The sequence below is a fragment of the Equus asinus genome, chromosome 21 (assembly GCF_041296235.1).
Source record: "Equus asinus isolate D_3611 breed Donkey chromosome 21, EquAss-T2T_v2, whole genome shotgun sequence".
NCBI classification, from domain to species: Eukaryota; Metazoa; Chordata; class Mammalia; order Perissodactyla; family Equidae; genus Equus; species Equus asinus.
In genome coordinates, this window is record NC_091810.1 from 77,989,341 (window position 1) to 78,013,220 (window position 23,880).

Consider the following 23,880-nt stretch of genomic DNA (forward strand, 5'->3'; position numbering starts at 1 on the left):
CAGTTTTCTGCTATTTCTCTGTGTGTTTTGTGCCTTTGTCCTAGAATATCACACTTGCTACTGTGTTCAACATTCTGAGTTTCCTCACGTGGGGTAAGAGTCCTTAACACCAGTGAGCATTTTACCCATATCCCTTAAAAGGATGGATGGGCTCTTAGGAACCAGTTATTATGTAAGATGGGAGTTTGAGTTATTTAAACAAAGTACTTTTGCTTCCATCACTAGCTGAGGCATTGGAAAATGTGCAAAGACTGGGAAAGACAATAAGCATCTGGTCTTGCAATTTCCCAGCATAAGTAGACTCCCCCCATTTCCTCTCCAGCTCCGTATCCTAAGAGGACTGAGCACAGATAGTCAAATCTTGGTTGTCTTTCTCTTGTGGCTTTCAAGTTTCGTCTTGCAGGGAAGGCTGCCTTCAGTAGGAAAACTAAAGATGCCTGGTGAGCTGACTACATTTTATTTATTTTGACAGGGTGTGCATGGAGAATCCGGTGAACAGGGTTACCCAGGAGAGCTTGGGTATCCAGGCCCACAGGTTGTATCGGTGAACTTGTTTTTAGTGCTAAAGGATATTTGTTTGAAATTTTAACTTAGATTCTTTTATGGAGATTTAACATCTATCAGAATGACCTCGGATACCTCCCCCTCAGGACCTCCCAAAACAAATTGTGTAACCTCTCTTCTGGGAGGATTAAACCCCAATAGCTATTTATTGAGCTCTTACTATGTCCTAAATATGGCCATAAGCACTTGTATTATCTCATTTAATGCATCAATGGGGCTAAGGCATTATTATTCTCATTTTACATGGGAGAAATATTGGGGGGATGAAGAAGTTAGGTAAATTGGCCAAGCTCACACAACTAATAAGTGATAAAGATAGGATTCAAACTCAAGGAGTCTAGTTATAAAATCTATGCTCTTAATTACTGCGCTGAAGCTGTGTATTCAAACAACTCAAATAGTATTTAATTTATTAAAATTGTATTCAATCTGGCAGGAAAATCAGCAAAGTGTTTATTATCTATTATACACAGGGTGCTTTGCTAGTGGGCCTGGGACGTTCAGACCATTAAGGCAAGGGTCTTGCCCTCGAGGAGTTCAGTCCAGTGGGGCATTGAAAACTATTCAGTGACAACCAGAAATTTAAACTTCCAACCAGTGCTTTTGGAATCTTCTAAGCATAACCCAAAGCTGTCATTCTGTAAGCCCTTCTGGAATACTTTCTACATCTTTCTTTTAAAAGCCAAATTGTTTCCGAGTATCCTCAAATGGGGGAACTTTAAAACAACAAATTATAGAGGCCGGCCCCGTGGCTGAGTGGTTGAGTTTGGGTGCTCCACTGCAGTGGCCCAGGGTTTGGATCCTGGGCGTGGACATGGCACCGCTAGGTCACGTTGAGGTGGTGTCCCACATCCCACAACTAGAAGAACCCGCAACTAAGATATACAACTATGTACTGGGTGGAGTTGAGGAGATAAAGCATAAAAAAAAAAAAAGATTGGCCACAGTTGAAAAAAAAAAAACCAAAAACCCCCAACAAATTATACTAACACATTGAATCATTCTCCATAACTTTAAAAATCCTATGAGTGTCAGATGATAATTCGAGAAGGTTTCTGCTGCTGTTCGACTTAACAAAGGTGCTAAAGGAAAAAATGGGTAATCAAAGTGTAATTAGAGATTATATTTATTTTATGATAGAAAATAATATCTGAACATAAAGGGAAACAACTGAGAAATGTATTTTTGCCTTTTCTTGTGATTACTGGCTTGAGTCAAATTTGGACCCCCCACCACTGTGGTGTCCTGATCTTCTCCTTTATAGTCACTTTATTACACAGCTGAGTGCAAAGGGAGCAAGTCGTGCTGTGAGCCATGAGCAAGATAGTCAATAAAACCTCTCCTTAATTCTCACTTCCCGCTGGGGTGTGGGTATGATGGTCTATTTAAGCACACGGTTACAATACCGCATCCAACAGTACAGAAGCCGTGATCAATGCTTCCAATAGGAAAGCATTTCTCAAAAAAGTTGGAGAAAAATTCAAGTGTCAAAAATCAGTAAAGTAAAATAGATTGGGGGAGAAATGAGCAACTCCTCAGCAATGTGCTCAGTGAGATTAGGCCACTTAAATGTGCTTTTGGTTCTTGATAAAATCAGAATGCAATCGCTTATCTTTTGCCTTTGTATGTACAAGGAAAAGGTTGATTTTTCAAAGGAGATCAGCATCTTAGCAGCTCCTCTCGTTCACCTTTTAGGATTTAAAATTAGTTGGGTGAATTAAAATATAAAAGCAATGTTCTCAAACATTAGTGTTCATCACATTTAACTGGAGAGATGGTTGAAAGTCTAGATCCTGGGGACTCATCCTGTGCTTTGGACGGAGGGAGTTTGGAGGGAGTGTGTGGGGGTGCTTCAGAGTGAAGATGCTGCTTGATGGAAGTGTGATAAAGGAGATAGTGATGCATCCGCGCATCTTAATTGGCGTTTCCATCCGCATCCAAGATGATTTTGTGGGTACAGGGAAAATAAATAGCTCTGTAAAAGTTGGTTGAATTTTATTTTCATCTTCGGGCCAGGGACCAAGAGGAAGGCAAGGAGTACCAGGAACTTTTGGACAGAAAGGTTCACAGGGTGCTCAGGTAGGTTTGAAACTCTAACAGCTACAACACAGCTGCTCGTTAACAATGGCCGGTTCGTGTCCCTGAGTGCTCCTGGACAAACGACATAAAGCTACATGGTTTGTTCTGGGATCTGTGGGTATCAGGACTTTCTACAAATAGCTCATTCGACACAATAGACATTGATCACCAGCTGTGTGCCCCCTTCTACTTTAAGTGTATTGTGGGAATATAGTGATCACTGGGATTGGATTTGAGCCTCAAGGTTGTGTAACACAGCTCATACTTCCCTATAGTGCAAGAAAAAACAGTTCTGTGAAAGGGGTATAAATGACTAATTTACTCCTCATAAACATACAAGGAAGCATTACTATACCAATTTTACAGATGAGAAAACCAAGGCTCAAAGGGATTAAAAGACTTCTCATCTGGATAGTAAGTGGCCAAACTAGCTTCCAATTTGGGTCTTTCTAGTGTCTATTCAGCTCCCCACCCAGTATCCCAGTGCTTTATAGAAAGATCAGACCAGATTGAGACAGGTGGTTAGGAGTGGTTTCCTGAATAAGGTGGCATTTGAGATGGCCTAAAAACCTGGGCAGCATGATTAATTTAGGGATGAGCATCCCTATCTAGAGATTGAAAATAGCAGCTCCAGGATGGCCTAAGCCCTCGTTCTGTCCTCGATCTCTCTCTTGGTCGGGAAGAACTGGCCCCATAAGTGATTGTATTATTTTCATTCTCATTTGATAATATTTTCTATTTGGAGAGGGTATAAGTTCAGGCGTTTGTCTTCCCAATTGCTTAATCAAGTGATGTTTTTCCCTCTAGTAGCCAGGTAATTCCTCCAGTTCTCGGTACATGGTGATGTGGCCTTTCGCACAGAACACCTTACTCCCCCACCCCAACACCCAGCCCAGAGATTAAAAGTGTATGTTATGCGTTTTGTGTGTAGGAGGATAAAACTGTGTAAAACATTAAAGGTGCTTCACGAGCATATTACCAGTTCCAGACCATTTCAATAATAACAAGAGAGTCAGATAGTTAACTTTTTGTACCTTGAGGTGATTTTGGTCTTGGTCTTGTTGCAGGGGAATCCTGGGCCTCCAGGGCCTAATGGTTCAAAAGGAAAAGCTGGACCAAGAGGAATGAAGGTAAATGTCAGAGAACACAATTTTCCTTGATTCCAACTCGGTATTCTTACAAGAATCTCTCCTCACGTGATCATTTCCAGCATGAGTTTCTGATGTGGTTGGTGATGTTATTGACTGTCCATTACCTTATAGCTGGATAGATGGATACAGAGAAGGAAAAATTTATAGACAGACATATAGAAAGATGGATAGATAGATGGTCATATATATCAGTAGACCAAACATATCAATAGATAGATAAACTTATGGCCTGATCACAAATATAGATTCACACACCCATACCTAGAAAAAGCCATAATAATATAGCATGCTGGAACCAGTGCTGTAAACCTGGTTTTGCTGATTTTCAGTACTAAAATCTTTACTATATCTGTTAGTTATCTATATTTAACAAAATTTAGAGGAAGATATTTACCTTGGACTGTATGGTGATGCTAACAGGACTTGAAAAGATTGACTGTAAAATCTAAGGAAAATGACATAAAATCACATGAACTCACAGGAGAAATTAATTTAATCTTTATCCTTTACTATAAAAGGGAGAGCTCGGTGATGAAGGGGAAAGAGGCCCACGGGGTCAACAAGGACCAAGAGGGCAACCTGTAAGTCTAATTTCTCTGTTCTGGACTCTTGATTGAATCTCTTGTTTGTTATTTGTTCTTGTTTCACATAAAATTCTAATGTTCTTAATGAATTAAGTTTGGGATCACAAATATGATGTGATCACTAGAGCTGCCGTGAATCTAAATACTCAAAGATTCTCAAACTCCTTGTATAAAGAAAGACTCCAAAGATGTCCTGGGAATTATTTTGCCTTCTCACATGTTGAAGAAGGAAGTGCCAGTCAGCCTCTGCTGCTTGACAAAGAGATTTTGTAAGCAATTGAGTCTTTTAGGAATACAGAGATGTTCAATGAAACGTTTTTTCCTGGGGAACAAATAAGACAGCCAATCAGAGTTGCAGTCTTTTAAGGTGTGAGTTCAATTATCCAGAGCACAGAAATGATCTTTGGAGCCCAAGGATCATAAAATGTTTGCTTCACAGATAACATTTCCAAAGACAGGACTCTACATTTTTACCTTAATCATGAGAGCGAGTTAGTTATTTTATCGATATTTTCAATTCACCACCTTATTGGAATTAGCTTTATGATGCAGTAATGTTGTCTTTCCTGCAACTCATATTTCTGAGATTTCTTTCATCAGCAACGGGAAGGACCTGAAGTTGTTTTGCACTCAGCACTCACACTGCATTTGAGCAAGGAGAGAAAACAGAAACTTAAACTTAAATGTGGAAAGGGAAAGAACAGAGTAAGATTACCATCAAATGGAGTATAGGGCAAATAGTGTTTTGTACCTACACTCAATTCAGATGATGAAGTTAACACTGCTTAACTTTAGTAAAGTATCCTGATTTAAAATAACAGAAAGCTTGTTCCTACTGACCTCTCCCTGGGACAGACTAAGCTGGGGAGCAATGCCTTTCTTGACGGTGTCAATCAGGTGTCACATCACATCAGAGGGGACATCTCCAAAATATACAGTTTGGGTTTCTGGGGTTGCAGATGCTGGAGGCTCTGCATGTCCTTCAGCAGAGAGAAGCTGGAGTAACAGCAAATGAACCTCATTCGCATCCTTCTTTTTCCTCAAAATAATTCATTTTTGGTGATCTTCTTTATCTTATTTTTCTTTCTTTTCTAATACTTCGCTCTCTTGTTCTTAGGCCATAGGAATGATCTTTGTGGCTTAAAATTTTTAATTTTCTTCTCAGTTGACTTACTTGATTTTGGTGCAGTCCTTGTCCTTTCAGCAAAAGGCACCTAACAGGTTCTGAATTCACTCTTTATTACAGGAAGCTCGCTGTACATATAGATGCTAAGATCTCCAGTAGTATCATCAAAATTTTCATAATTATTATCATCATCACCACCACCTCCACTCCACCATCATCACCAATGCCATCACCGTGACCTTTATCACCACCACTACCACTACCACTCCCCTGCCGAACTCATCACTGCTACTGCCGCCATCAGCAGCAGAATAATGACCACTTATAAGTATTTTCTTGGTGCCTGGCATCATGCTAAGTGCTTTCCATGCACGATCTCACTTAATCCTTCCCCAAAGCTTACTATGTAGATGATATTATTATCCTCACTTAGCAGATGTGGAAACTGAAGCTTAGAGAGGTTGAGTAACTTGCCCAAGGTCACTCACATGAGTGTTGGAAGTGGAATAAAAACTCAGGTCTGTCTGGGCTTATATTCTGTGCACTTATTCACTAAACTGCATTTCCTCTATTCTGGTCTTTTCCCCCCAAAGTCTGTCTTTCTCCCTAGAGATTTACCAATTCTGGAGCTTCTTCCATTGTTACTTTATACTACATGGAAAGCAAGTTTAGCCCAATGGGAACTTTGTACAGTGATTTGGCTTCCTACAAACATGCTCTTATCTTGCTGAGGTACAGAAGCTTGCTGAAGAGGGGGTTAAAAATTTTTTTAAAAACTCACAAAAAACTTACTTATATATGGTCTCTCAAAGTTTTCAACCCTTATCCCCCCCTTATCCTGTGAAAGTCGTCTAGTGGTCCTCTGTGAAGGTGGGATACGCCTCCACCCAGCCCCTCCCGCCTTCCCCACCTCCTTGTGCTGCTGATGTACCCAAGAGTTCGGAGAATATTACCAACCACGTGTTAATCTGGATGACTCTACAATTTATCGTGTATCCTTTTCTTAGGGTCTTTTTGGTCCAGATGGATATGGACGTCCAGGAAGAAAAGGAACAAAGGTGAGGGTTACCTTACAGAGTATGCTGAACTAAAGACATGGTTTTTATTTTATTTTACTAAAGTAAGAGTTATTACCCAAGTGGTCTGCCAGGACCGGTTTCTACATGCTGTTTATAACATGTTGTAGCTGCCAGAGTTTCCTCCTTAAAATATAAGAGCTGATTTTTATCACTCCTTTATTTAAAAATCAGACTCCTTATTCATCTTCCACCTACACCCGATGTTCCCGTCCCAGCTCTGGGAACGTCAGGCCCTTTCCCAACTCCTCGCCTTTGCAAACACTCTTGCCTCTACTTGGGATGTCCTTCTCATCTCCCTCCTTTGGGCAATTTTTACTCATTTTCTAGGATCAACGCTAATATCAACTTCTCCTTGTGCATGCCTTATTGGACTTCCCCAAACAGAATTTGTTGTCCTATACTCTGTGTTCCTAAAGCATCTTGTTCATATTTCTGCAGTAGCCTCTTTCCATCTAGGTTGCATTATCACTTATCCCTGCATATGTGTCTGCCTCCTAGTTTGGGAACTTGACTGCAGGATTACATCTTATTCATTATTGTATTGCTGGAACAGAGCCTGGCACAGAGTAGGTGCTCAATAAGTATATTTGAATAATGTATTTGAATATCTCCACTCCTATAAGAAGCTGGTATTTTAACTTGTAGTTAATGGGCTCCTGACAGAGGTTTCAAAGCATGGAAGCCATGTGAAGCTTGTTGAACAAATCAAATGTCAATAGTCATGGTTATTCGGGGTGCTTTAGTCTGGAAGTTACATTTATTGCCTCACAAAATAAAAAATCACTGGAATGTTTAGTGATACTTAACAGGACTCTGGGCTGGCTTCTCTGCAATTCTCGTTTCCCTTGTGGCTGCAAGATGGCACCAGGAAAGCAGGTTATCAAGCAGGAAAATGCCCAAAACACGGTCAGCTCTTGGTGAATATCTGTAGAATGATGGAATAATGGGGGTCCTTAGTGATCATCTAGTTCAGCCTAGTTGATTTACAGATAAGAAAATTGAGACTCAGAGAAGTGAAGTAACTTTGCTACCATCACACGGCTAGTTAGAAACAGAGCTGAGTGTGGAAGGTAGCCATTGGAGCCCCATCCTGGCAAATGAAGTCTTTTTTCTCTAGGGAGAGTTTGCATAACAGGGGAATCCTGGGTAGAATTCAAATATGCGTGTTTTGAGCCACATACCATCTCTGAGCTGAGCACAAGGGCAGTCTGTGCTTATTGTGATACAGTTAACACTCTGAAACACAGAGATTCAATCCACATTTGCATGATTTTTTCCTGGCAAAACATAACGGTCTCCCTTTAAAGGGCCCTTACTGCCGCTTGGCCTGCCGACTATGCTTTCCTCTTCTGTTCACTTTCTTCCTCTCCGAATCGACTATTTCATATCCTTTCCTCTCCCCTCAACCTCCAAGATCTGCTTTCTCTCCTACATTTTCAGTGGAGGATTGTGCTTCCTATTTCATTAATTAAATAGAAGCAATGAGAGGAGAACACCTCATACATCCACCACCACATAGGCCAACTTACTTGCCTCTCTACTTGTGGACCCTGCCTTCCCCTCTACTGATGGGGATGACAGTCCATGCCCTTATCTGAAACTAATCTCTCCTCTCATGGCCTGGATTCCGTTCCCTTTTTGCTTCCTTAAGGCCCTGGCTCCTGCAGGTGTCACCTTTCTTTCCTGGATCATCAAATTGTCTTCCCTTCTCCATAGACCATTACCAGCAGTATACAAAGATGTTCCCACAAAGAGGTTGGAAAATCTCCCATCTAAAAAACCCCAATAAACAAAAAACCAAACCCTCACTTAACTCCGAGCTCACATTGCCCCATTCCTCTCTGGCGAAACTCTTTGAAGGAGTAGGTCTATACCCGTGGTTCTCATCCAGGGGTGATTTCACCCTCCAGGGGACATTTGGCAATGTCTGGAGATGTTTGGTTGTCACAGCTCGGGGAAAGGATGATACTGATATGAAGTGGGTAGAGACCAGAGATGCTGCTTTTCACCCCATGACACAGAGGACAGCCCCTCACGACGAAGAGCCATCAGGTCCAAAATGTTAGTAGTGCCAAGGTTGGGAAACTCCACTTTCTTTCCTCTGGTTCTAGCTGATGACACTTGAGTCTTCACCCCTCGGCCCTCCCCACTCAACTCCATCTGCTTTATTGTGGTAAAACCCATGGTGCTAAATCCAATGGTCAGATCTCTGCCCTCATCGTACCCCAGCTCTCAGCAGCATTTGACAAAGGTCATCATGGGCTTGTTCTTGAAACCTTTCCTCTCTTGTCTCTCATCACACCCCACTTTCCTGGTTTTCGCTGGCTGTTCTTTCTCAGTCTCCTTTGCTAGATCTTCTGAGTGTTCTTGACCTCTAAATATTGGAAGACTCAGGGCTCTATCCTCATATTTCTTTCCCTCTTTACTCACTCCTCAAATGACCTTATCCAGTCCTGTGGCATCAAGTACCACTTCTCCTGTGATCTCCAGCTTGGACCAATCTCTTAAACTCCAAATGTCTCCACTTGGTTATCTAACAGGCATCTTAAAATTGAGATGTCCCAAAACACCTTTTTTCTTCTTCTTTTGTTGTTAACCTTTTATTATGGAACAATTCAAACATATATACAAGTGGCAAGACTAATATAATGATATCGCCCCCCCCCCCCCACCATGGACCCATCACCTAACTCAGACAATGAAAAATCCTTGGCTGATTTTGTTTTGTTTTATTTATACTCCTACCCGCTTATCCCCCACACCCCAATTATTTTGAAGCAAACCTCAGATATCATATATTTCATGCATAAATTTTTCAGGTTGCTTCTCTAAAAGATTCTTTTAAAGTAGAACCACAATACCATTATCACACCTAAGAATTTACAATAAGCCTTTGATATCATCAAACATTCAGTCAGTCAAAACTGATTCCCCTGACAACTTGCCCCCCCTCCAGCCTTCCCCGTCGCAGGGAGTGAAGACTCCATCCTGCCAGTTGCTCAAGATGGATACTTGCACCATCTTTAATAAGTCCCTTTTTCTCACCTCCTACATTTAATCCATCAACAAATAATGGTGAGTTGAGTCTATCTTCAAAATACATCCAGCATTTCATTACTTCTCACCACCACCACTACCACCCTCTGGGCCAAGCCAATATGATTTTCCACGTGGATTACTGCAACAGCCACCTTACTGGTCACCCTGTTTCCACCCTTGCCTCATCTAGTTAGTTGTCTATGCAGCAGCCAGAGCCGTCTTTTAAGTGCATAGTCAGATCATGTCACTCCTGTACTCAAAGCCCAGCTGTGGCTTCTGATGTCATTCAGAATTAACCCCACTGTTAACATGACCTACAAGAATCTACACAATCTGGCCCCTCTGTCAACTCTCTGAGCATCTCTTGCTGCTCCCCCCACATTCTCCTTCAGTGTTCCTCAAACACAGCACACAGTCATACTCTTGCCTCTGCCTGAAATGCTCTTCTCCCAGATATCTGCTTGGCTTGCTTCCTCAATTTGCCAAAATGCCACCTTTACCAAAAGGCTTTGCCTGACCACACTACATAAAATAGTTACCCCCCCGACTCCTACCCATGTCATTCTTTATCTCTTAATCCTCTTTCCAAAATAGCGTTCATCTCTCCCTGACATATTATATATGTCTTCCTCACTAGTGGGTAAGTTCCATGATAGCAGGGTCTTTGTTCTATTCACTGCTGAATTCCCAGTGTCTAGAGAAGTGCCTAGCACATACTAGTGCTAAATGAATATTCGTTGAATGAATAATTGCTTTGTAGTAAGCCTTTGACCTAACAATGAGCACCTGCTTCCCAAGAGTCAATCTGGTCCCCCTGCCCTTGGCTCAGATCTCTGGTTATTTAAACCAACAGATAAAATGCTTAAGCTGGAAGTTTCACTACACAATATCTCAAGGACAGGGAAGAATTTGTAAAAATCATTTGCAAGTTGTTTCACATTGAATTATAGAAATAAAATATAGCCACTTGGGAGTAGCTCAAGACAACTGTTCCTGTAGCTGTTTTTCTGGCACTTGTTTTGAGTCTATTTCCTCAAAATTATAGTTTCCTTTTTCTCTCCAAGGAATATCAAAGAAAGACTTACCACATGACGTTAAACAAGCTCTTTTCTCATTTCTGACACTAGGGTGAACCCGGATTTCCTGGCTATCCTGGACTACAAGTAAGAAGATATCTTTCTTGGCCTGGCAACCGGTATGCAGCATGTGTCATTTGTTTGTACTTATTTTTATTTACACTCAAGCTTCTGCTTTTGGTTCTGTTAAGGGAGAAGATGGTGACCCGGGCCACCAAGGAGAGAAGGGGGCAAAGGGAATCAGAGGGAAGAGGGTAAGAACCAAAGCAATTTCCCAAGATCCACAGAGGCCCACATCATGGGACTCTACTCAAAGGAACATATTTCCATTGGCTTAGTGACTTCTTAGCAGGAAGCCCATGTCCTCCTCAGTCAGTGCACATTCCACACCTTCCTTGGGCTACCTCACTCCCCACTTAATCCTACTCTCATTTATCTTCTGAATGCAAATGCAGCTCACCAAACCATAACAACAGGCAATCCAAGTTGGAGTTTTGGTTATGCAATATCAACCTTTTAAAAAGCAAGTTTGGGGGCAACCCTGTCTTTGGTAAGTCTAGATATCATTTGGCTAATTTAGCCAATTATCTGCAGTTAATTTAGCTGTAGAGCAAATGTTGCTGTTTCTTTAAGATTCTTCCAAGCCTTAGCTTTCTCTTAGCTGTTTTGGGACTAGACTGTCAAGAATGTGGCTACCATCTTGGTGGACTTTGAGCCATGTTTTCACTGTGCTTTATAGAGTCTGTCACTAAAAATCCATTTCTAAGGTTCTGAAGATTCGATCTTGAAGAGTTGCAATCACTGGCAGCTCTTTTTGGAAGGAGTAACCCTGTGGATATCTAAAACCTTGGTAGTGTTTAGCTGATAGACATTAGAGAGCAAGGCCTTCTGGGAAAAACACACAGACTAATGTTCAGTGCAGAAACGAGGCAAGGAAAGAGAATGTATATTTACTAGGCTCTCAATAATTGATATTTTCATATATTGGCAAGGACATAAGGAAAAATTTGATCTATGCCTAACTTGGCTTGCTGCTGGCTAATATTGCCCTGCTCAGCTAAACTTATCTGTCTGGTTTCAAACAAAAAAGCTAAAGCATCGATTACGTACAGATAATGCTGTGTCGCTTCATATACCTGTAAAATGAGCAATGAGCCCGTCGTCAGTGTAAACCTTTTCTGAGACACTGAAGACCAGAGAGTGGTGGAGGAATTTTCTTGTCTCCTGATGCCAGGCCCTCAATGCAGATTTCCTGCATTCTTTTAATTATATGACCTGAAGGCTCAACTGTGTATTGAGTCATCTTTTAAGGCTCAGTTTGGAAGTGAGTGTTTGTGTGTGTTTGCATCTGTTGGCTGGGTTTAGGTAGATGAGGGGAATTTAGATAAAGAGATCACTCATTCTAGTCTCCATGTCTCATGCCACTGATCATGGTTTATAAACTAACTGGTCCATAGCAGACTCCTTGGACCTCAGATGTGATGACAAGTTGGTATCACAAAGTGGGTCTCATGGTTTTAATCAAGTTGTATTGAAGAGGGGACGCTTATTCCTTTGGTTTGGTCATTTTTAGGGCAATGCCGGCTTTCCTGGATTTGTCGGAATTCCAGGTGACCGAGGCCCACCGGGACCAAGGGTAACATGGACTATTCTCCTTTCTTTGATTTTCAACCTTTGTGTAAAAATGAATAAGGATTTGATAAGAGGCATCTCTAAGAAGAAATAAGCATTTGGGACACATAAGAAGAGCTATATAGGAAACGGGCCAAATTTGCTTTAGAGGACATCAGCTTCAAGTCCTTATACAATATATATATTTAATATATATATTTTACTTGAATGTGGGGAAAATGTTAGAGTGACTGGAGATTTACGAATCTGTCTAAATACATAAAACATGTATAAAACTCACTGGAGAGTGAGTTTTTCAATATAAACAAGATAAAAACAACATTTATGCAAAAATCAGAAGGAAATCCTAATAAAAGATGACATTTATATAATATGAACTGATGTAGCAAGCCCACATATATTTTTAAAAATTCCCTGGAAAGTCATTTGGTATGAAAGGAAAAGACTGAGCTTATTGTTGTTTTGCCCCATGGCTCACCCTCAGAGGCTAGGCTATCAGTCTATCGTTCTAGGGCAGACTTGTTCAGTACTAGGGCAGAGATAGGGATGGTGCCTGAGCAGAAGGGATGGAGGACAGACTGGGATCCACTTTAGAACTGCCTATGAATGGTCCTGGGATCCTGACTGGCCTTTTTCTGAATTTGATCCTAAATTGTAGCTTAGTCTCAAGTGATATTGTCTTCCAGGAGTCTGTATGTACCATCTACCTGGGCATCCTGGACTCTGAAGTCTGGGATATACCTCCTAGGCGCTCTGACCTCCTTCCTTATGGGGTCACATAGAACTCCAGGGCCAGGAGTGAAGGGCAGAAGGTGGTTTATGTACTATGGTGAACTTTCTCGGAATTTCTTGCCAACTCAGGAGAATAATGTGTGAGACCTCAGAATCTTGCGTTTTAAACGTGTTTCTGTTCTTTCCAGGGCATCAAGGGCCCCAAAGGTTTGGTAGATATGACGGTAGGTGAAGATTTTAGTTTTAAACATCACTCTTTCCAGAACACACAGCTTTCCGTTTTCACAAAATAGAAATCAGTAAAGATTCCTTACTTTCTCCTCTTACAAATTCTCTTAGTACTTGAAGTTTATAGGTTTTACTCTGGAATATTATAACCATATCAAATAAAAAGAGTAGAATAATAGTTTCAATCCTGGAGGGAATCTGGATGTTTTTGAGTAACATTAGTTGACAAAAACGGAGACTTTGAGGCTACTAGCCTGTACAACATGCCTTTTTGTAAAGTTCAAAAATTGCTTATAAAGTATTTATAAGCCAGCACATGGTATAGTACAGCACTTCGTGTCTCATCACACACCTGGAAACAATTTCAAAAGTCATGATGACTTTCCATCTCACAAGTACAAAAATATTATGGTGGGGGACTAGGGGCAACTGAGGAGCAGGAAGTAATGGGGTTGAGGGAAGAAAAGAACAGGAGGCAGGGATCAAAGTAATGAAGCAGAATTCTAGGGGAGGCGTCTGGGGTATCTGTCTTGGCACTCTAAAACAGTGTTTGAGCAATGGCTAATTAGAGATTCAAGAATTGGAGGCATTTCTCTGCCCTCTGTGCTGAATTTCCTGGATTTAAACTTCTTCAAAATCAGATTTGATTCCATCCTTTTGTGATGCAAATTAAAAAAGAGTTCCTCTTATCTACCTTTTTTTTTTTTAAAGATTTTGGTTTTTTTCCTTTTTCTCCCCAAAGCCCCCTGGTACATAGTTGTATATTCTTCATTGTGGGTCCTTCCAGTTGTGGCATGTGGGACGCTGCCTCAGCGTGGTTTGATGAGCAGTGCCATGTCCGCGCCCAGGATTCGAACCAATGAAACACTGGGCCGCCTGCAGTGGAGCGCATGAACTTAACCACTCAGCCACGGGGCCAGCCCCTTATCTATCTACCTTTAATAATATGGGCACTATATTGTATACAAAATGCTTTAAATGTTTTAAAATATCCACTGGATCCAGAAATAGAACTGCTGGAAACTTTCATCTGCTTTAACAATTTCAAGGTTTTCTGTTGTAGATTAAAAAACTTGAGATAGGCACTGATAACATCCATATGACATTTCTAAGTCATGAGGGTGAGGAGAAATATGCTTCAAATTAAATACTTTTTCCTTTTTCCTTTCTCCATCTTTCTAACAGCCGTGTGAAATCATCAATTTCATGCAAGAAAATTGCCGTAAGTTGTTTGAGAAAGGCTCAAAAGGAGCCAGTGATGTGAAGTGGGGATGGATCATGGACTGAGGACATAAGTCACTTGTGGATTTGGTTGAGGTTTGAGAGGTGCCATTGTCCATCATGAAATGCTCTTATAAATTAATATATTCAGCTCAGTCAACCCTTGGGTAAATAATCTTCCCCAATGTGGTCTCAGAAATGAAGTGATCAAAAGGCGTGTCATCTCAATGGTGAAGAAAAATTCCATTGTACAATATGGTGCCTCATGAAATGCCAATGATAATTGCGCATCTGCATATCTGCATTTTGGTGCTTCTTATCACGAAACAGGAAAAGAGAAGCTTTGTTCTTTTCATCTCATCCATTCAAACAAGAGGAATCAACAGTGAGCCTTCAATAAGAAATGTGTCCTATTTTATTTACATTCATGTTTTAGAAATGGAAATATGAATCATCAAATCTTAGGTAATATTTTCTCACATTCCCAGATTAGAACTTATTTGCAGTCTTCAGTAAATTTGCAGGATATGTATCCCAGGATATTTGCATCCTATGATATACATATTTCTCCACTTACTGGCAACAGGGAGAGAACACTGACTTAGCAAAGTGCTTAGTTTGGGAGCTTAGGTTTTCTCCACAATCATCTGCTTCTCTTACTCTGATTCTTCTGTATACTGTCCATCCCCATCCAGTTTCTGTTCAGGGAGATTATGGAATCCTTTTTCTAGGAAATCATAAGGAATAATACCATCCTCTTGACCACAAAGGAAAAGAGTGTCAGAGTTGACCATGTGAAAAGCTAAACCCCCTTTTCATTGAAGAGCCCTGTGAAGTCAAATGCAAGCAGAAAAATGGGAAAAAATATATGCGATATAAGCAGTGGACCCAAGCAAAGGACCTAACTTCCTTTCTCTATCATGTTGAAATATATAAAATTATTGCTACTCAATCATTTTCATCAGCAAACACAGATATTTCATATTTGCTAAATATAAAAAACTCTTAGACTGAAAATGGGCAAAACACCTGAATGGACGATTCAGAGAAGAAAAAATACAAATGAACAGTAAACCCGTAAAAATGTTCGACCTCACAAGAAGACAAAGAATGCAATTTAAAATAAGATACTCTTTTTATTTCTCAAATTGGAAGTATTTTTTAAATGACAAAAAAATGCGTATCCAAACGTGGGAAATGTATAAAAGTACACATTGCTGGTAGGAATGTCAATCGGTACAACCTTCCTGAAGAGCAATTGGATAATGCATACAAGGCCACAATTATAGAGCTTTATAGAGGGCTGGGTTGGACAGAAGATGCACAGATATATCTACAAGTGCACTCATCAAAAGGGATGTTGGCAGAAGAAATCATGAGACGTCTCTAGTAGACCAGATGATATTGCTCTAAATTTCTTGACAGAAAAAAAATAGATGTTCCTGAGATACTAAGCGAAAGAAGATGGAGAATAGAATATATCCTGAGCTCCAAGTTTTATAAAATAAGTTGAAACAAATTATATATATATCTACTCAAACATATATATGATGAATGAAGGGTAATTTTAATTTTTTGTTTTCTAATATTTTCCATGAAAATATATTACTTTTGTACACATGCTTATATAGTATATAATTAATATATATTGTATATTATATATATATAGTTTTAGGTATGTGTGTATATGTGTATGTATGTGTGTGTGTGTATACATTATATATATATATATAGTTTCAGAATAGCTCAGTGTATTAGTTAGATGTAAGTTCAGTACAGTGTGACCTCAGTGCTCAATAGCAGTGACAAACGTATTTCTCAAATCAAAACCTGGAAGTAGCCCGTCCAGTGTTGATACGGAGCTCCTCGCTGAACACAGGGATGCAGGCTCTTGATATTTTCTTGTTCTGCCATGGGGGCGAGGGTGCTCTGTTTCCCAAATCTCCTCCTGATCTAAGATGTCTGTCAGGCTTCAGTCATCAGGAAAGGAAAGGAGAAGGATACTTTTTCGAAGTTGTACCTACCATTTTTCTTATTCTATTATCCAGAACTTAGCAAGATGGCCGCCCCCCTGGGAAATGTAGCCTTTGTCCTACGCAGCCATATGCCCAGCCAGAGACTGGGGTTCTAGCACTTTAGAACAATGGGAGAATGGATACTGGGGAGCAAGCAGAGGTCTCTGCCACACTCAGGCAGGAGTTGGAGAAGGCCACTGCTTGAATTTCTCAGAGGAGGTGGTTTTTCATGTTGAAGCACTCAAGTGGAAAACATGCCTCTGCCCATGTAAACTAACGACGTCTTCTTTTCTCTCCAAAATAATTTCCCTTCCAGCTTGTTCAACAGGTAAGTAATATTTCTTATTCAGTCAAATCTTCACCTGTTTAGAGGCGTTACAGAAAGTCTTAAATCTGTGTATCCATTGTGTCAAGGTATTTCCAAATGTCCAGCGTTCCCCACCGAAGTGGTCTTTGCCTTGGACATGTCAAATGATGTCTCCCAGTTGGATTTTGAGAGGATGAGAGACATTTTATTATCTCTGTTGATGAAGATGGAAATAAGTGAGAGTAACTGCCCAACAGGTGCCCGAGTGTCCATTGTTTCGTACAACACCAAAACAGATTACCTGATTCGCTTCTCAGACTACAAGAGGAAGCCTGCGCTCCTGCAAGCGGTCAGGAAAATCCCCCTGGAAGTGTCATCCGGCAGCAGGAAACTTGGGGACGCCATGAGGTTTGTAGCAAGACACGTATTCAAACGTGCGCGCTCAGGCCTGCTCACGAGGAATGTGGCTGTGTTCTTCCAGGCGGGCTGGGCCCGTGATACAGATTCCATCAGTACTGCCACACTGGAGCTCAGTGCACTGGACATCATCCCTGCAGTCATCGCCTTCACAGAGGAGCACAACCTCCCAGATGCTCTGCTGGTATGCGGGGGAACCGCTGGTGGGCAGGGACACGGGGGGCGGGGGTTAGTGCCTGGTTCTTACTCCCCCATCAGGGACCACATGAGGAATGAGAGCTGTGCAGGGGAAGAATTCCCCAGAGACTGATGTGCATGCATGAGGGAGTACGTGTCTCTTTATGGACTCTGCTACCAGTGCCGCTACTAGTACTGACTTGGCCGTTCTTGAGCACTTATTCTGTGCTGTGTGCCTCATAAGCATTATCTTATTTAATTACCCCCCAGACTCAATAAGGTATGTGTCATTGTATATCTCCAATTCAGAGATGAGAAAACTGAGGCTTAGAGAAGTTAAGTATACCACTGAAAGTCAAATGTCTAGTTAGTGGCAGACCAATGTTATCAGCCTTCAGAATCTATGCTTAACCACTATGTTAAATTGTATCATGAGGGTCCATAGAATGTAGTTTGCCTTCTTTTTTTTTTTTCACTTGGGGCATAAAATACATGCCCATATAAGAAAGCAGGTGAAGGGCATTGATTTTAAGTGTATAGCTGGATGGATTTTTATATATGTTTAAACCCCTGTGACCAAGATGTGCTTCAACATATTGAGCACTCTGGGCATCCTATAAGTTTTCCTCATGTCCCTTCCCAAACCACACAGTCCCCAGAGTGTGGCTTCCATCACAATCAAATCATTTGCTCTCTTCTGAACCTTCATATCAGTTGAATCCAATAGCACGAACTCTGTTGTGTTTGGCTTCTCTCACTGCACATAATGTCTATTCTTGTTCAACCATGTTGTGTACATGGGTAACTTGTTCTTTTTTACTGCTGTTCTGAAGTATTTGAGTGTGTGTATTCGCCACAATTTCTCCAGACTTTACTTTTCTAACTGAAACTCATGTAGCACATTCTCATGGAATATCTGGGATGATTTATCAAAATGAAGGGCAATTCTCTATTTAAGAGATTCCAGGATGCTTATGAATGTCAGGTTGAGCCATGTGACATTGCCAATATTCAACTGTTTTGACAGGAAAAAAATGGAAATGTCATATGGTTCAACCCAATAGCTAATTAACTTAGCTGTGCTAGACCGTTTAATTTCCCTTAAGGTTGAGTACACGATAGAAGTTGTAGGTGACAGATTTGTTGACACAGCTGTGAATATGCTTCTAACAATCAATAGGTAAAACTGTGATAGCTTGCAAACAGTTGGGAACGATGCGCTAAATATCTTGGGTTCTGAGAACAAAGTTAAAATGCAGTGGATAAGTAAGTGCCTGTTCACTGCTCCATCCCTCTCGCCTAGAGGGATGTCCGACAGGGATGGGCTGGTGAGAGGCAGCTCTCAATAACTTCCTGAATGGATCAATAAACTCAGAGTATTAACAAATAACAGTTTAAATTAGAGATGTAGCTTTTATCTTTGGCTCTTTTATGAATAATGAGGTGTCTCTGGAAAAAAAATCTCTTCATCTTTCTGAGTCTCATTTTGCTCAGCTCTAAAAGGGAGAGAGGGTCACAACTACATGTTATCTAGGCTCCCTTCGGGGTGTAATTATCTATTTTCAAAAAGGCATTTTCCCTAACATTTGGAGAGTGTTACTCAGGGTACAGTTACATCGGCACAAATGCTCATCAGCTCTGCTCTCTGAGAGGGGATCCTGGGTAGACAGCGAGCTGATGATCCTTTGTCAAGAGTTTCTTGCCCTCTAAGCTGCCTTATGTTCCAAATGAAAGGATGTAATTGTGCGTGAAAAGAACTTGCCAGCTTACATATACTTGGACCTCAGTTCTGTCATTTCTATCCACTCTCCTCTCCATTTCTTGGACATATTCTTGCCCAGGATGCCTGGAGACACCTCTGTGCCTTAAATTTAACAGTGTAGAAAGGATGTTAAATGGTGCTTTCCAGATCAAATGTAATGAATGACCTCATTTCTGGTGACACTGGCAAGGAGAGAAACCATAGAAACAAGAACCCCCTCCTCAGGGCCTTTCAGAAAATCCTAATTTCTTCACAGCTGGGCATATTGCAGCCCTTAGCATCCTCCACTCTGTGCTGTATCCTTATGGGAATCCAGGCAGGAGAGTGGGAATATCCTACAAGGCTCCTTCTGAATTATCTACCTGAGGGCTCTCTTTGACCATCCATAGGCTTTGTCTTTCATCTCTATATTATTTTATTTTCAGAACAACACCTGTATGCTGCTTCTGGAAAAATGATGGTGGTTCAATTTGAAATGATTATATAAACAGTTGCCCTAACTTCTCAGTCCATTTAAACATGCTCAGAGGCTGTGGGGCATAATGAAAAGATTTTTAAGCCATCCATTGAGTCATATTAGCCCTAAATAAAACAGTTATAGCATTTGGACTATTTGCGCCTAATCTCATTGTTAAGAACTGTCCGGTTGCCTTGTGTCTCAAAACAGAAGACTTTATTTGCCCATTTTTTAAAATGAAAAAGCTGAGAATTACAGGGAAAATGCAATTTGTGTGTCGGGTTTCAAATTTCATTTTTCTTTTCTTTTTTTGTTTTTTTTTACCATTGATACACTTTATTAGAAATTTTAATTTGGTTATGGAGTTCACTAATCAGTAAATAAATGGTCAATGTTTAACAATTTAAAAATAATTCTGTAATTGCACTGAAATGTTCAGTAATATCTTGTTGCATACTCTGAGCATTGCTTAAAAGAACATTTATTCAGACGAGAAAATTACTGGGTGGTATAAAATATCTAGAACAATAACATGAACTTTGTGAATTCTTTTCTTTTTCAAATTTCATTTTTATTTATAAACAGTCTAGCACATGTTCCCTTGAAATAATCCCTAGGAAAGTAACTCACGTTTATGGATCCAGACACTGTTCTGAGATCTTCCCACTTATTGATTCATTTAATCCTTACAAAAACCCAGTGACAAAACTATTATTATGGGCCCATTTTTAAGTTGATGAAACTGAGACACAGAGAAGTCAAACAACTTGCTCAAGGTCTGGAATTCCCATTAGCAATGAGATTTTGAATTCAAAATTCAAAAATAGGAAAAGAAGAGTTTAGAAGTTTTTCTTTCCATGTATTCATTTTATCTTTATAATAATACTATGAGATAAACCTATGAACTGGCTCTATTTCTGTTTCTGTGTATTGCTCTTGAAAAAAAAAAATCCAAAGAATGAAATGTTGGCTATCATGGAGACAGAACAACAACAACAACAACAACAAAAAACTCATGAAAGCATTAAGAGGAAGGCCAAAGGGATTTTTTGGGTAATTTTTAATTTTGGCATAAAATTAGAAAAGTTCCAGGAGGACATTCTTTTTTTTGAAGAAATTGTTGAGTTGCCTAGATAGGCCCTTTCTGAGGCCAAGGATGACCCGCTGTGGAGGTTTTGTGGGCTGCTGTTTTCCATTAGATTGTTACTCTCCTAGGGCCAGGATCAACAACTGAGGGAAGGAATTAGGCAAAGAGGCTTCAAACTCTGGCTTTGCCCACTTTGTAATCTGGACATGTTACTTGACAGTGGGGCCTCAATTTATTCAGCTGTAAAATGAGGATAAACTCACAGGTTTGTTGTGAGAATTTTAAGAGATAGTTCCTACGGGGACATCTGGCACTTCCCGTGTGTATACTCAGTGTAGGCCATTATCATCACCGTCTTCACCAGGTCTTTAAGAGTGCCCCTTTATCCAGTAACTATTTATTAAACTGGATAACTTCCATTTAGGGAGGGCCTATGAAGTTCCAACCACCACGCTACGTACTTTTCATGCTTTGACAGCTTAACTTCTCACTACTTAAAATGTGGTCCTGGGACCAGCAGCATCAGCATCGCCCAGCTTTGTGAGAAATGCCGGATCTCAAGCTCCACCCCTGATCTAATCAATCAGGCTCTGCATTTTTAACAGGTTCCCCAGATGGTCTGCATGAACGGTAAAGTTTGAGGAGTGTTGGTCTGATCCTCATAACTATCCTACAGGTTAATAATAATAATCTACGTTTCCCAGATGAGGTAAAGGAAGGTCAGAGGTGGAACAACTTGTTCTAAACTACATAGTCCTGGAATTTGCACTCCGCTATGTCAGGTTCCCAAGTCCCACTCTGCCACCTGACACCTCAATCCAATGCTGGATGCTAATGGTTGCTGGGGAGTCCAGGAGGAGTCAGTTGGTTCTCGGAGGGACAGTGCCAGCTGGCAGGAGCCAAAACTGGACTCAGCTCCTGGAGTCAGTCACAAGTTGCATGACAACTCTCTCCTTCTGCCTCCTTCCCCTACGTTTTTCAGTTTTCCCTTCTTGTTCCCCAAACCCTTACCTCAACTGGATGCCAGATGGTTTCTAACTCTCCCTCCTTAGGGTCCAGTTAGCTCTTCCTCTGTCCAAGGCAAATCATCCTCCCAGCTTTTGCTTCCTTCCCCTCTACTCCCATCTGGCCAAGCCAAGAGCCTCCCCCAACCCAGTTCCAGGAACAAACACTGTCTCATGGCCTCTGGCAGCTTAGAACAGCAGCTGAGGACCTATGGGGCCCTCCAGCTCCTGGTTCGTGGGGAGTCCTTTAATACTGGCGGCTGAGGTTTGAGGGTTGTCTATATCCTTTGAGAAAATATCTGTCTATTCAACAAAAGGGGTTGTTGATGCAAATCCCCATGCCGCATCCTCGTCCCCTCCATACACTCCTGTTGTGAGTACATAGCTAGTTCTAACAGACCACAACTGGACATTCAGGAATGAAGTTGGTTGAGGAAATCGCCAGAAGTGCTGATTTAAACTACAGTAAAGCTCTGAGCCTCCAGCAGATCGCTGGGCTTGTGTTTAAGGTCCTTGGGTTTGAAATTGCCTTCTCTAGCACTGAGGGGAGTTTGCAGGATTCAAAGGGCCCGTTTTCTCCTCGCCTTCTGCTGGATTCCCTCCCACACTCTCTTTCTGCTTGAGCTTTCTCAGGCTTTGTCTTGTCCACCTTGTTAGTGACTAGGACCATGCTGGCAAGTCCACAGTCAAAGTAATTAAGTGATAATTAAGAACAACTAGGTACAGATGCATCTACGCTGAATCATAATTCCCTGTGGGGTTCCGCTGTGGTTTTTGTGTACTTGTTGCCACGATATTGTTTTTGCAAGGACAGTGAAAGTTTTCAGCGTGATCACAGAATTATTCTTCCTAAGAAAAGTTTTAAAAAGATGCAAGTTTTGTAGCTCTTCCAGTTCAGTTGAATTTGGTAATTTTCCAACAAGCAGAACAACAGATGGAAGAGTTACATCCTCTGAGCTGCTCAGAGTACAAAAGGTAACACAGTGTCCTGAACAAGAGGCAAATCCAGAAGGCAGTACCCCAGGGCCAGGCTGTGCTCAAACAGAAAGAAAACTCAGAGGCATTGACTCCTACATAAAACTCCATCACTGAGGCAGCTGAGGCCAGCGGCTTGTTCAAGGTCACTCGGCTAATTATGGCAGTTCAAGATTAGGACTCGGATTCTGACACCTAATCCGTTTGTGCTGCCTAGAACTTTTCCCATGAACCATTCCTTTGTACAAACTTAGGGGAACGTTTGAATTATTTCAAGTCTTCCATATTATCTTAAAAATTCATGCAAGTTCTGCATTTTGTAACACACTTCATCTATGTTTCCTGTGATTTAAAAATAGCGCACACGAATTTAGCATTTCTCCACAACTCTTGGTGATATTGAAGCTCCTAGGGTTAGCCCAGTCTCCTCATATCTCCTGGAACACTGCTGTGGATCCAAATTGTCTCATGTGATTTCCAGTAAAGCTATCGATGTGACGTATCCATGCCTACGCTGTTCTGTTCTCTCTAATCATTGATGATTAGTTAGGTCCCTTTGTTTGGTCAATACGCAGATATGATGACCACGTGCAGTAGATCTGCACTCATTCTTCATGTCAACCTCCTCCATCTGGAAAGGAGTTCCAGGGTTTCAGATGTGCTTTGTAGCTGCACATCAGAAGTGGGTGTCCTCTAATCTCTGGGCAGGGGGGCATTGAGAAGAGTTCTATAGATAATCACTGCCTACCTCGGGGCCTTTGTACATGCTGTTCCTCCACACTATAACATTTTTCCCTGCATCTTTGCCACGTACATATCCTACTCATTCTCTCAAATGTGCCAGATGCCATTCTCTTCATCAGGTTCCCTCTATCCCTTCCCCTTGAAATGAATCTCCTCTTCCTGTGTTCCTGAAACATATTATCGGACCTCTTTCTTTCTCGAAAATTGCTTTCTCGAAAATGGACAATTCACATGGCTTTTTAAGACTTTCAGGTAGTAGCTGTTTAATCAGTCTTGGTCTATTTGAATTTCTAGGTCAGGAAAAAGCATAATTTAAGGTTGCCTTTGCCAGGTGAAGAATGAGAGAGAAGAAAGTTTTGCCTTTCTTCTCAGGAGACTTAGGAACCTTCCCACGGTTTTTTTTGTATGTGTTGCATTAGTTCAA

The 23,880-nt window shown here is 41.0% G+C and overlaps 1 protein-coding gene across 2 annotated transcripts in view; it reads left to right on the top strand.

Annotated features, from left to right (window-relative positions):
- The window catches only part of LOC106842755 (collagen alpha-4(VI) chain-like), a 98,221-nt gene that overhangs the window by 68,592 nt on the left and 5,749 nt on the right, over positions 1-23,880 (top strand). For both annotated transcript variants that reach the window (XM_014859458.3, XM_014859459.3), the window contains 12 exons: positions 473-535; positions 2,581-2,643; positions 3,711-3,773; positions 4,313-4,375; positions 6,512-6,562; positions 10,750-10,785; positions 10,890-10,952; positions 12,272-12,334; positions 13,251-13,286; positions 14,476-14,512; positions 16,843-16,854; positions 16,941-17,434. In XM_014859458.3, the coding sequence (XP_014714944.3) occupies positions 473-535; positions 2,581-2,643; positions 3,711-3,773; positions 4,313-4,375; positions 6,512-6,562; positions 10,750-10,785; positions 10,890-10,952; positions 12,272-12,334; positions 13,251-13,286; positions 14,476-14,512; positions 16,843-16,854; positions 16,941-17,434 (1,044 nt within the window). The remainder of the gene's footprint in view (positions 1-472; positions 536-2,580; positions 2,644-3,710; positions 3,774-4,312; positions 4,376-6,511; positions 6,563-10,749; positions 10,786-10,889; positions 10,953-12,271; positions 12,335-13,250; positions 13,287-14,475; positions 14,513-16,842; positions 16,855-16,940; positions 17,435-23,880) is intronic.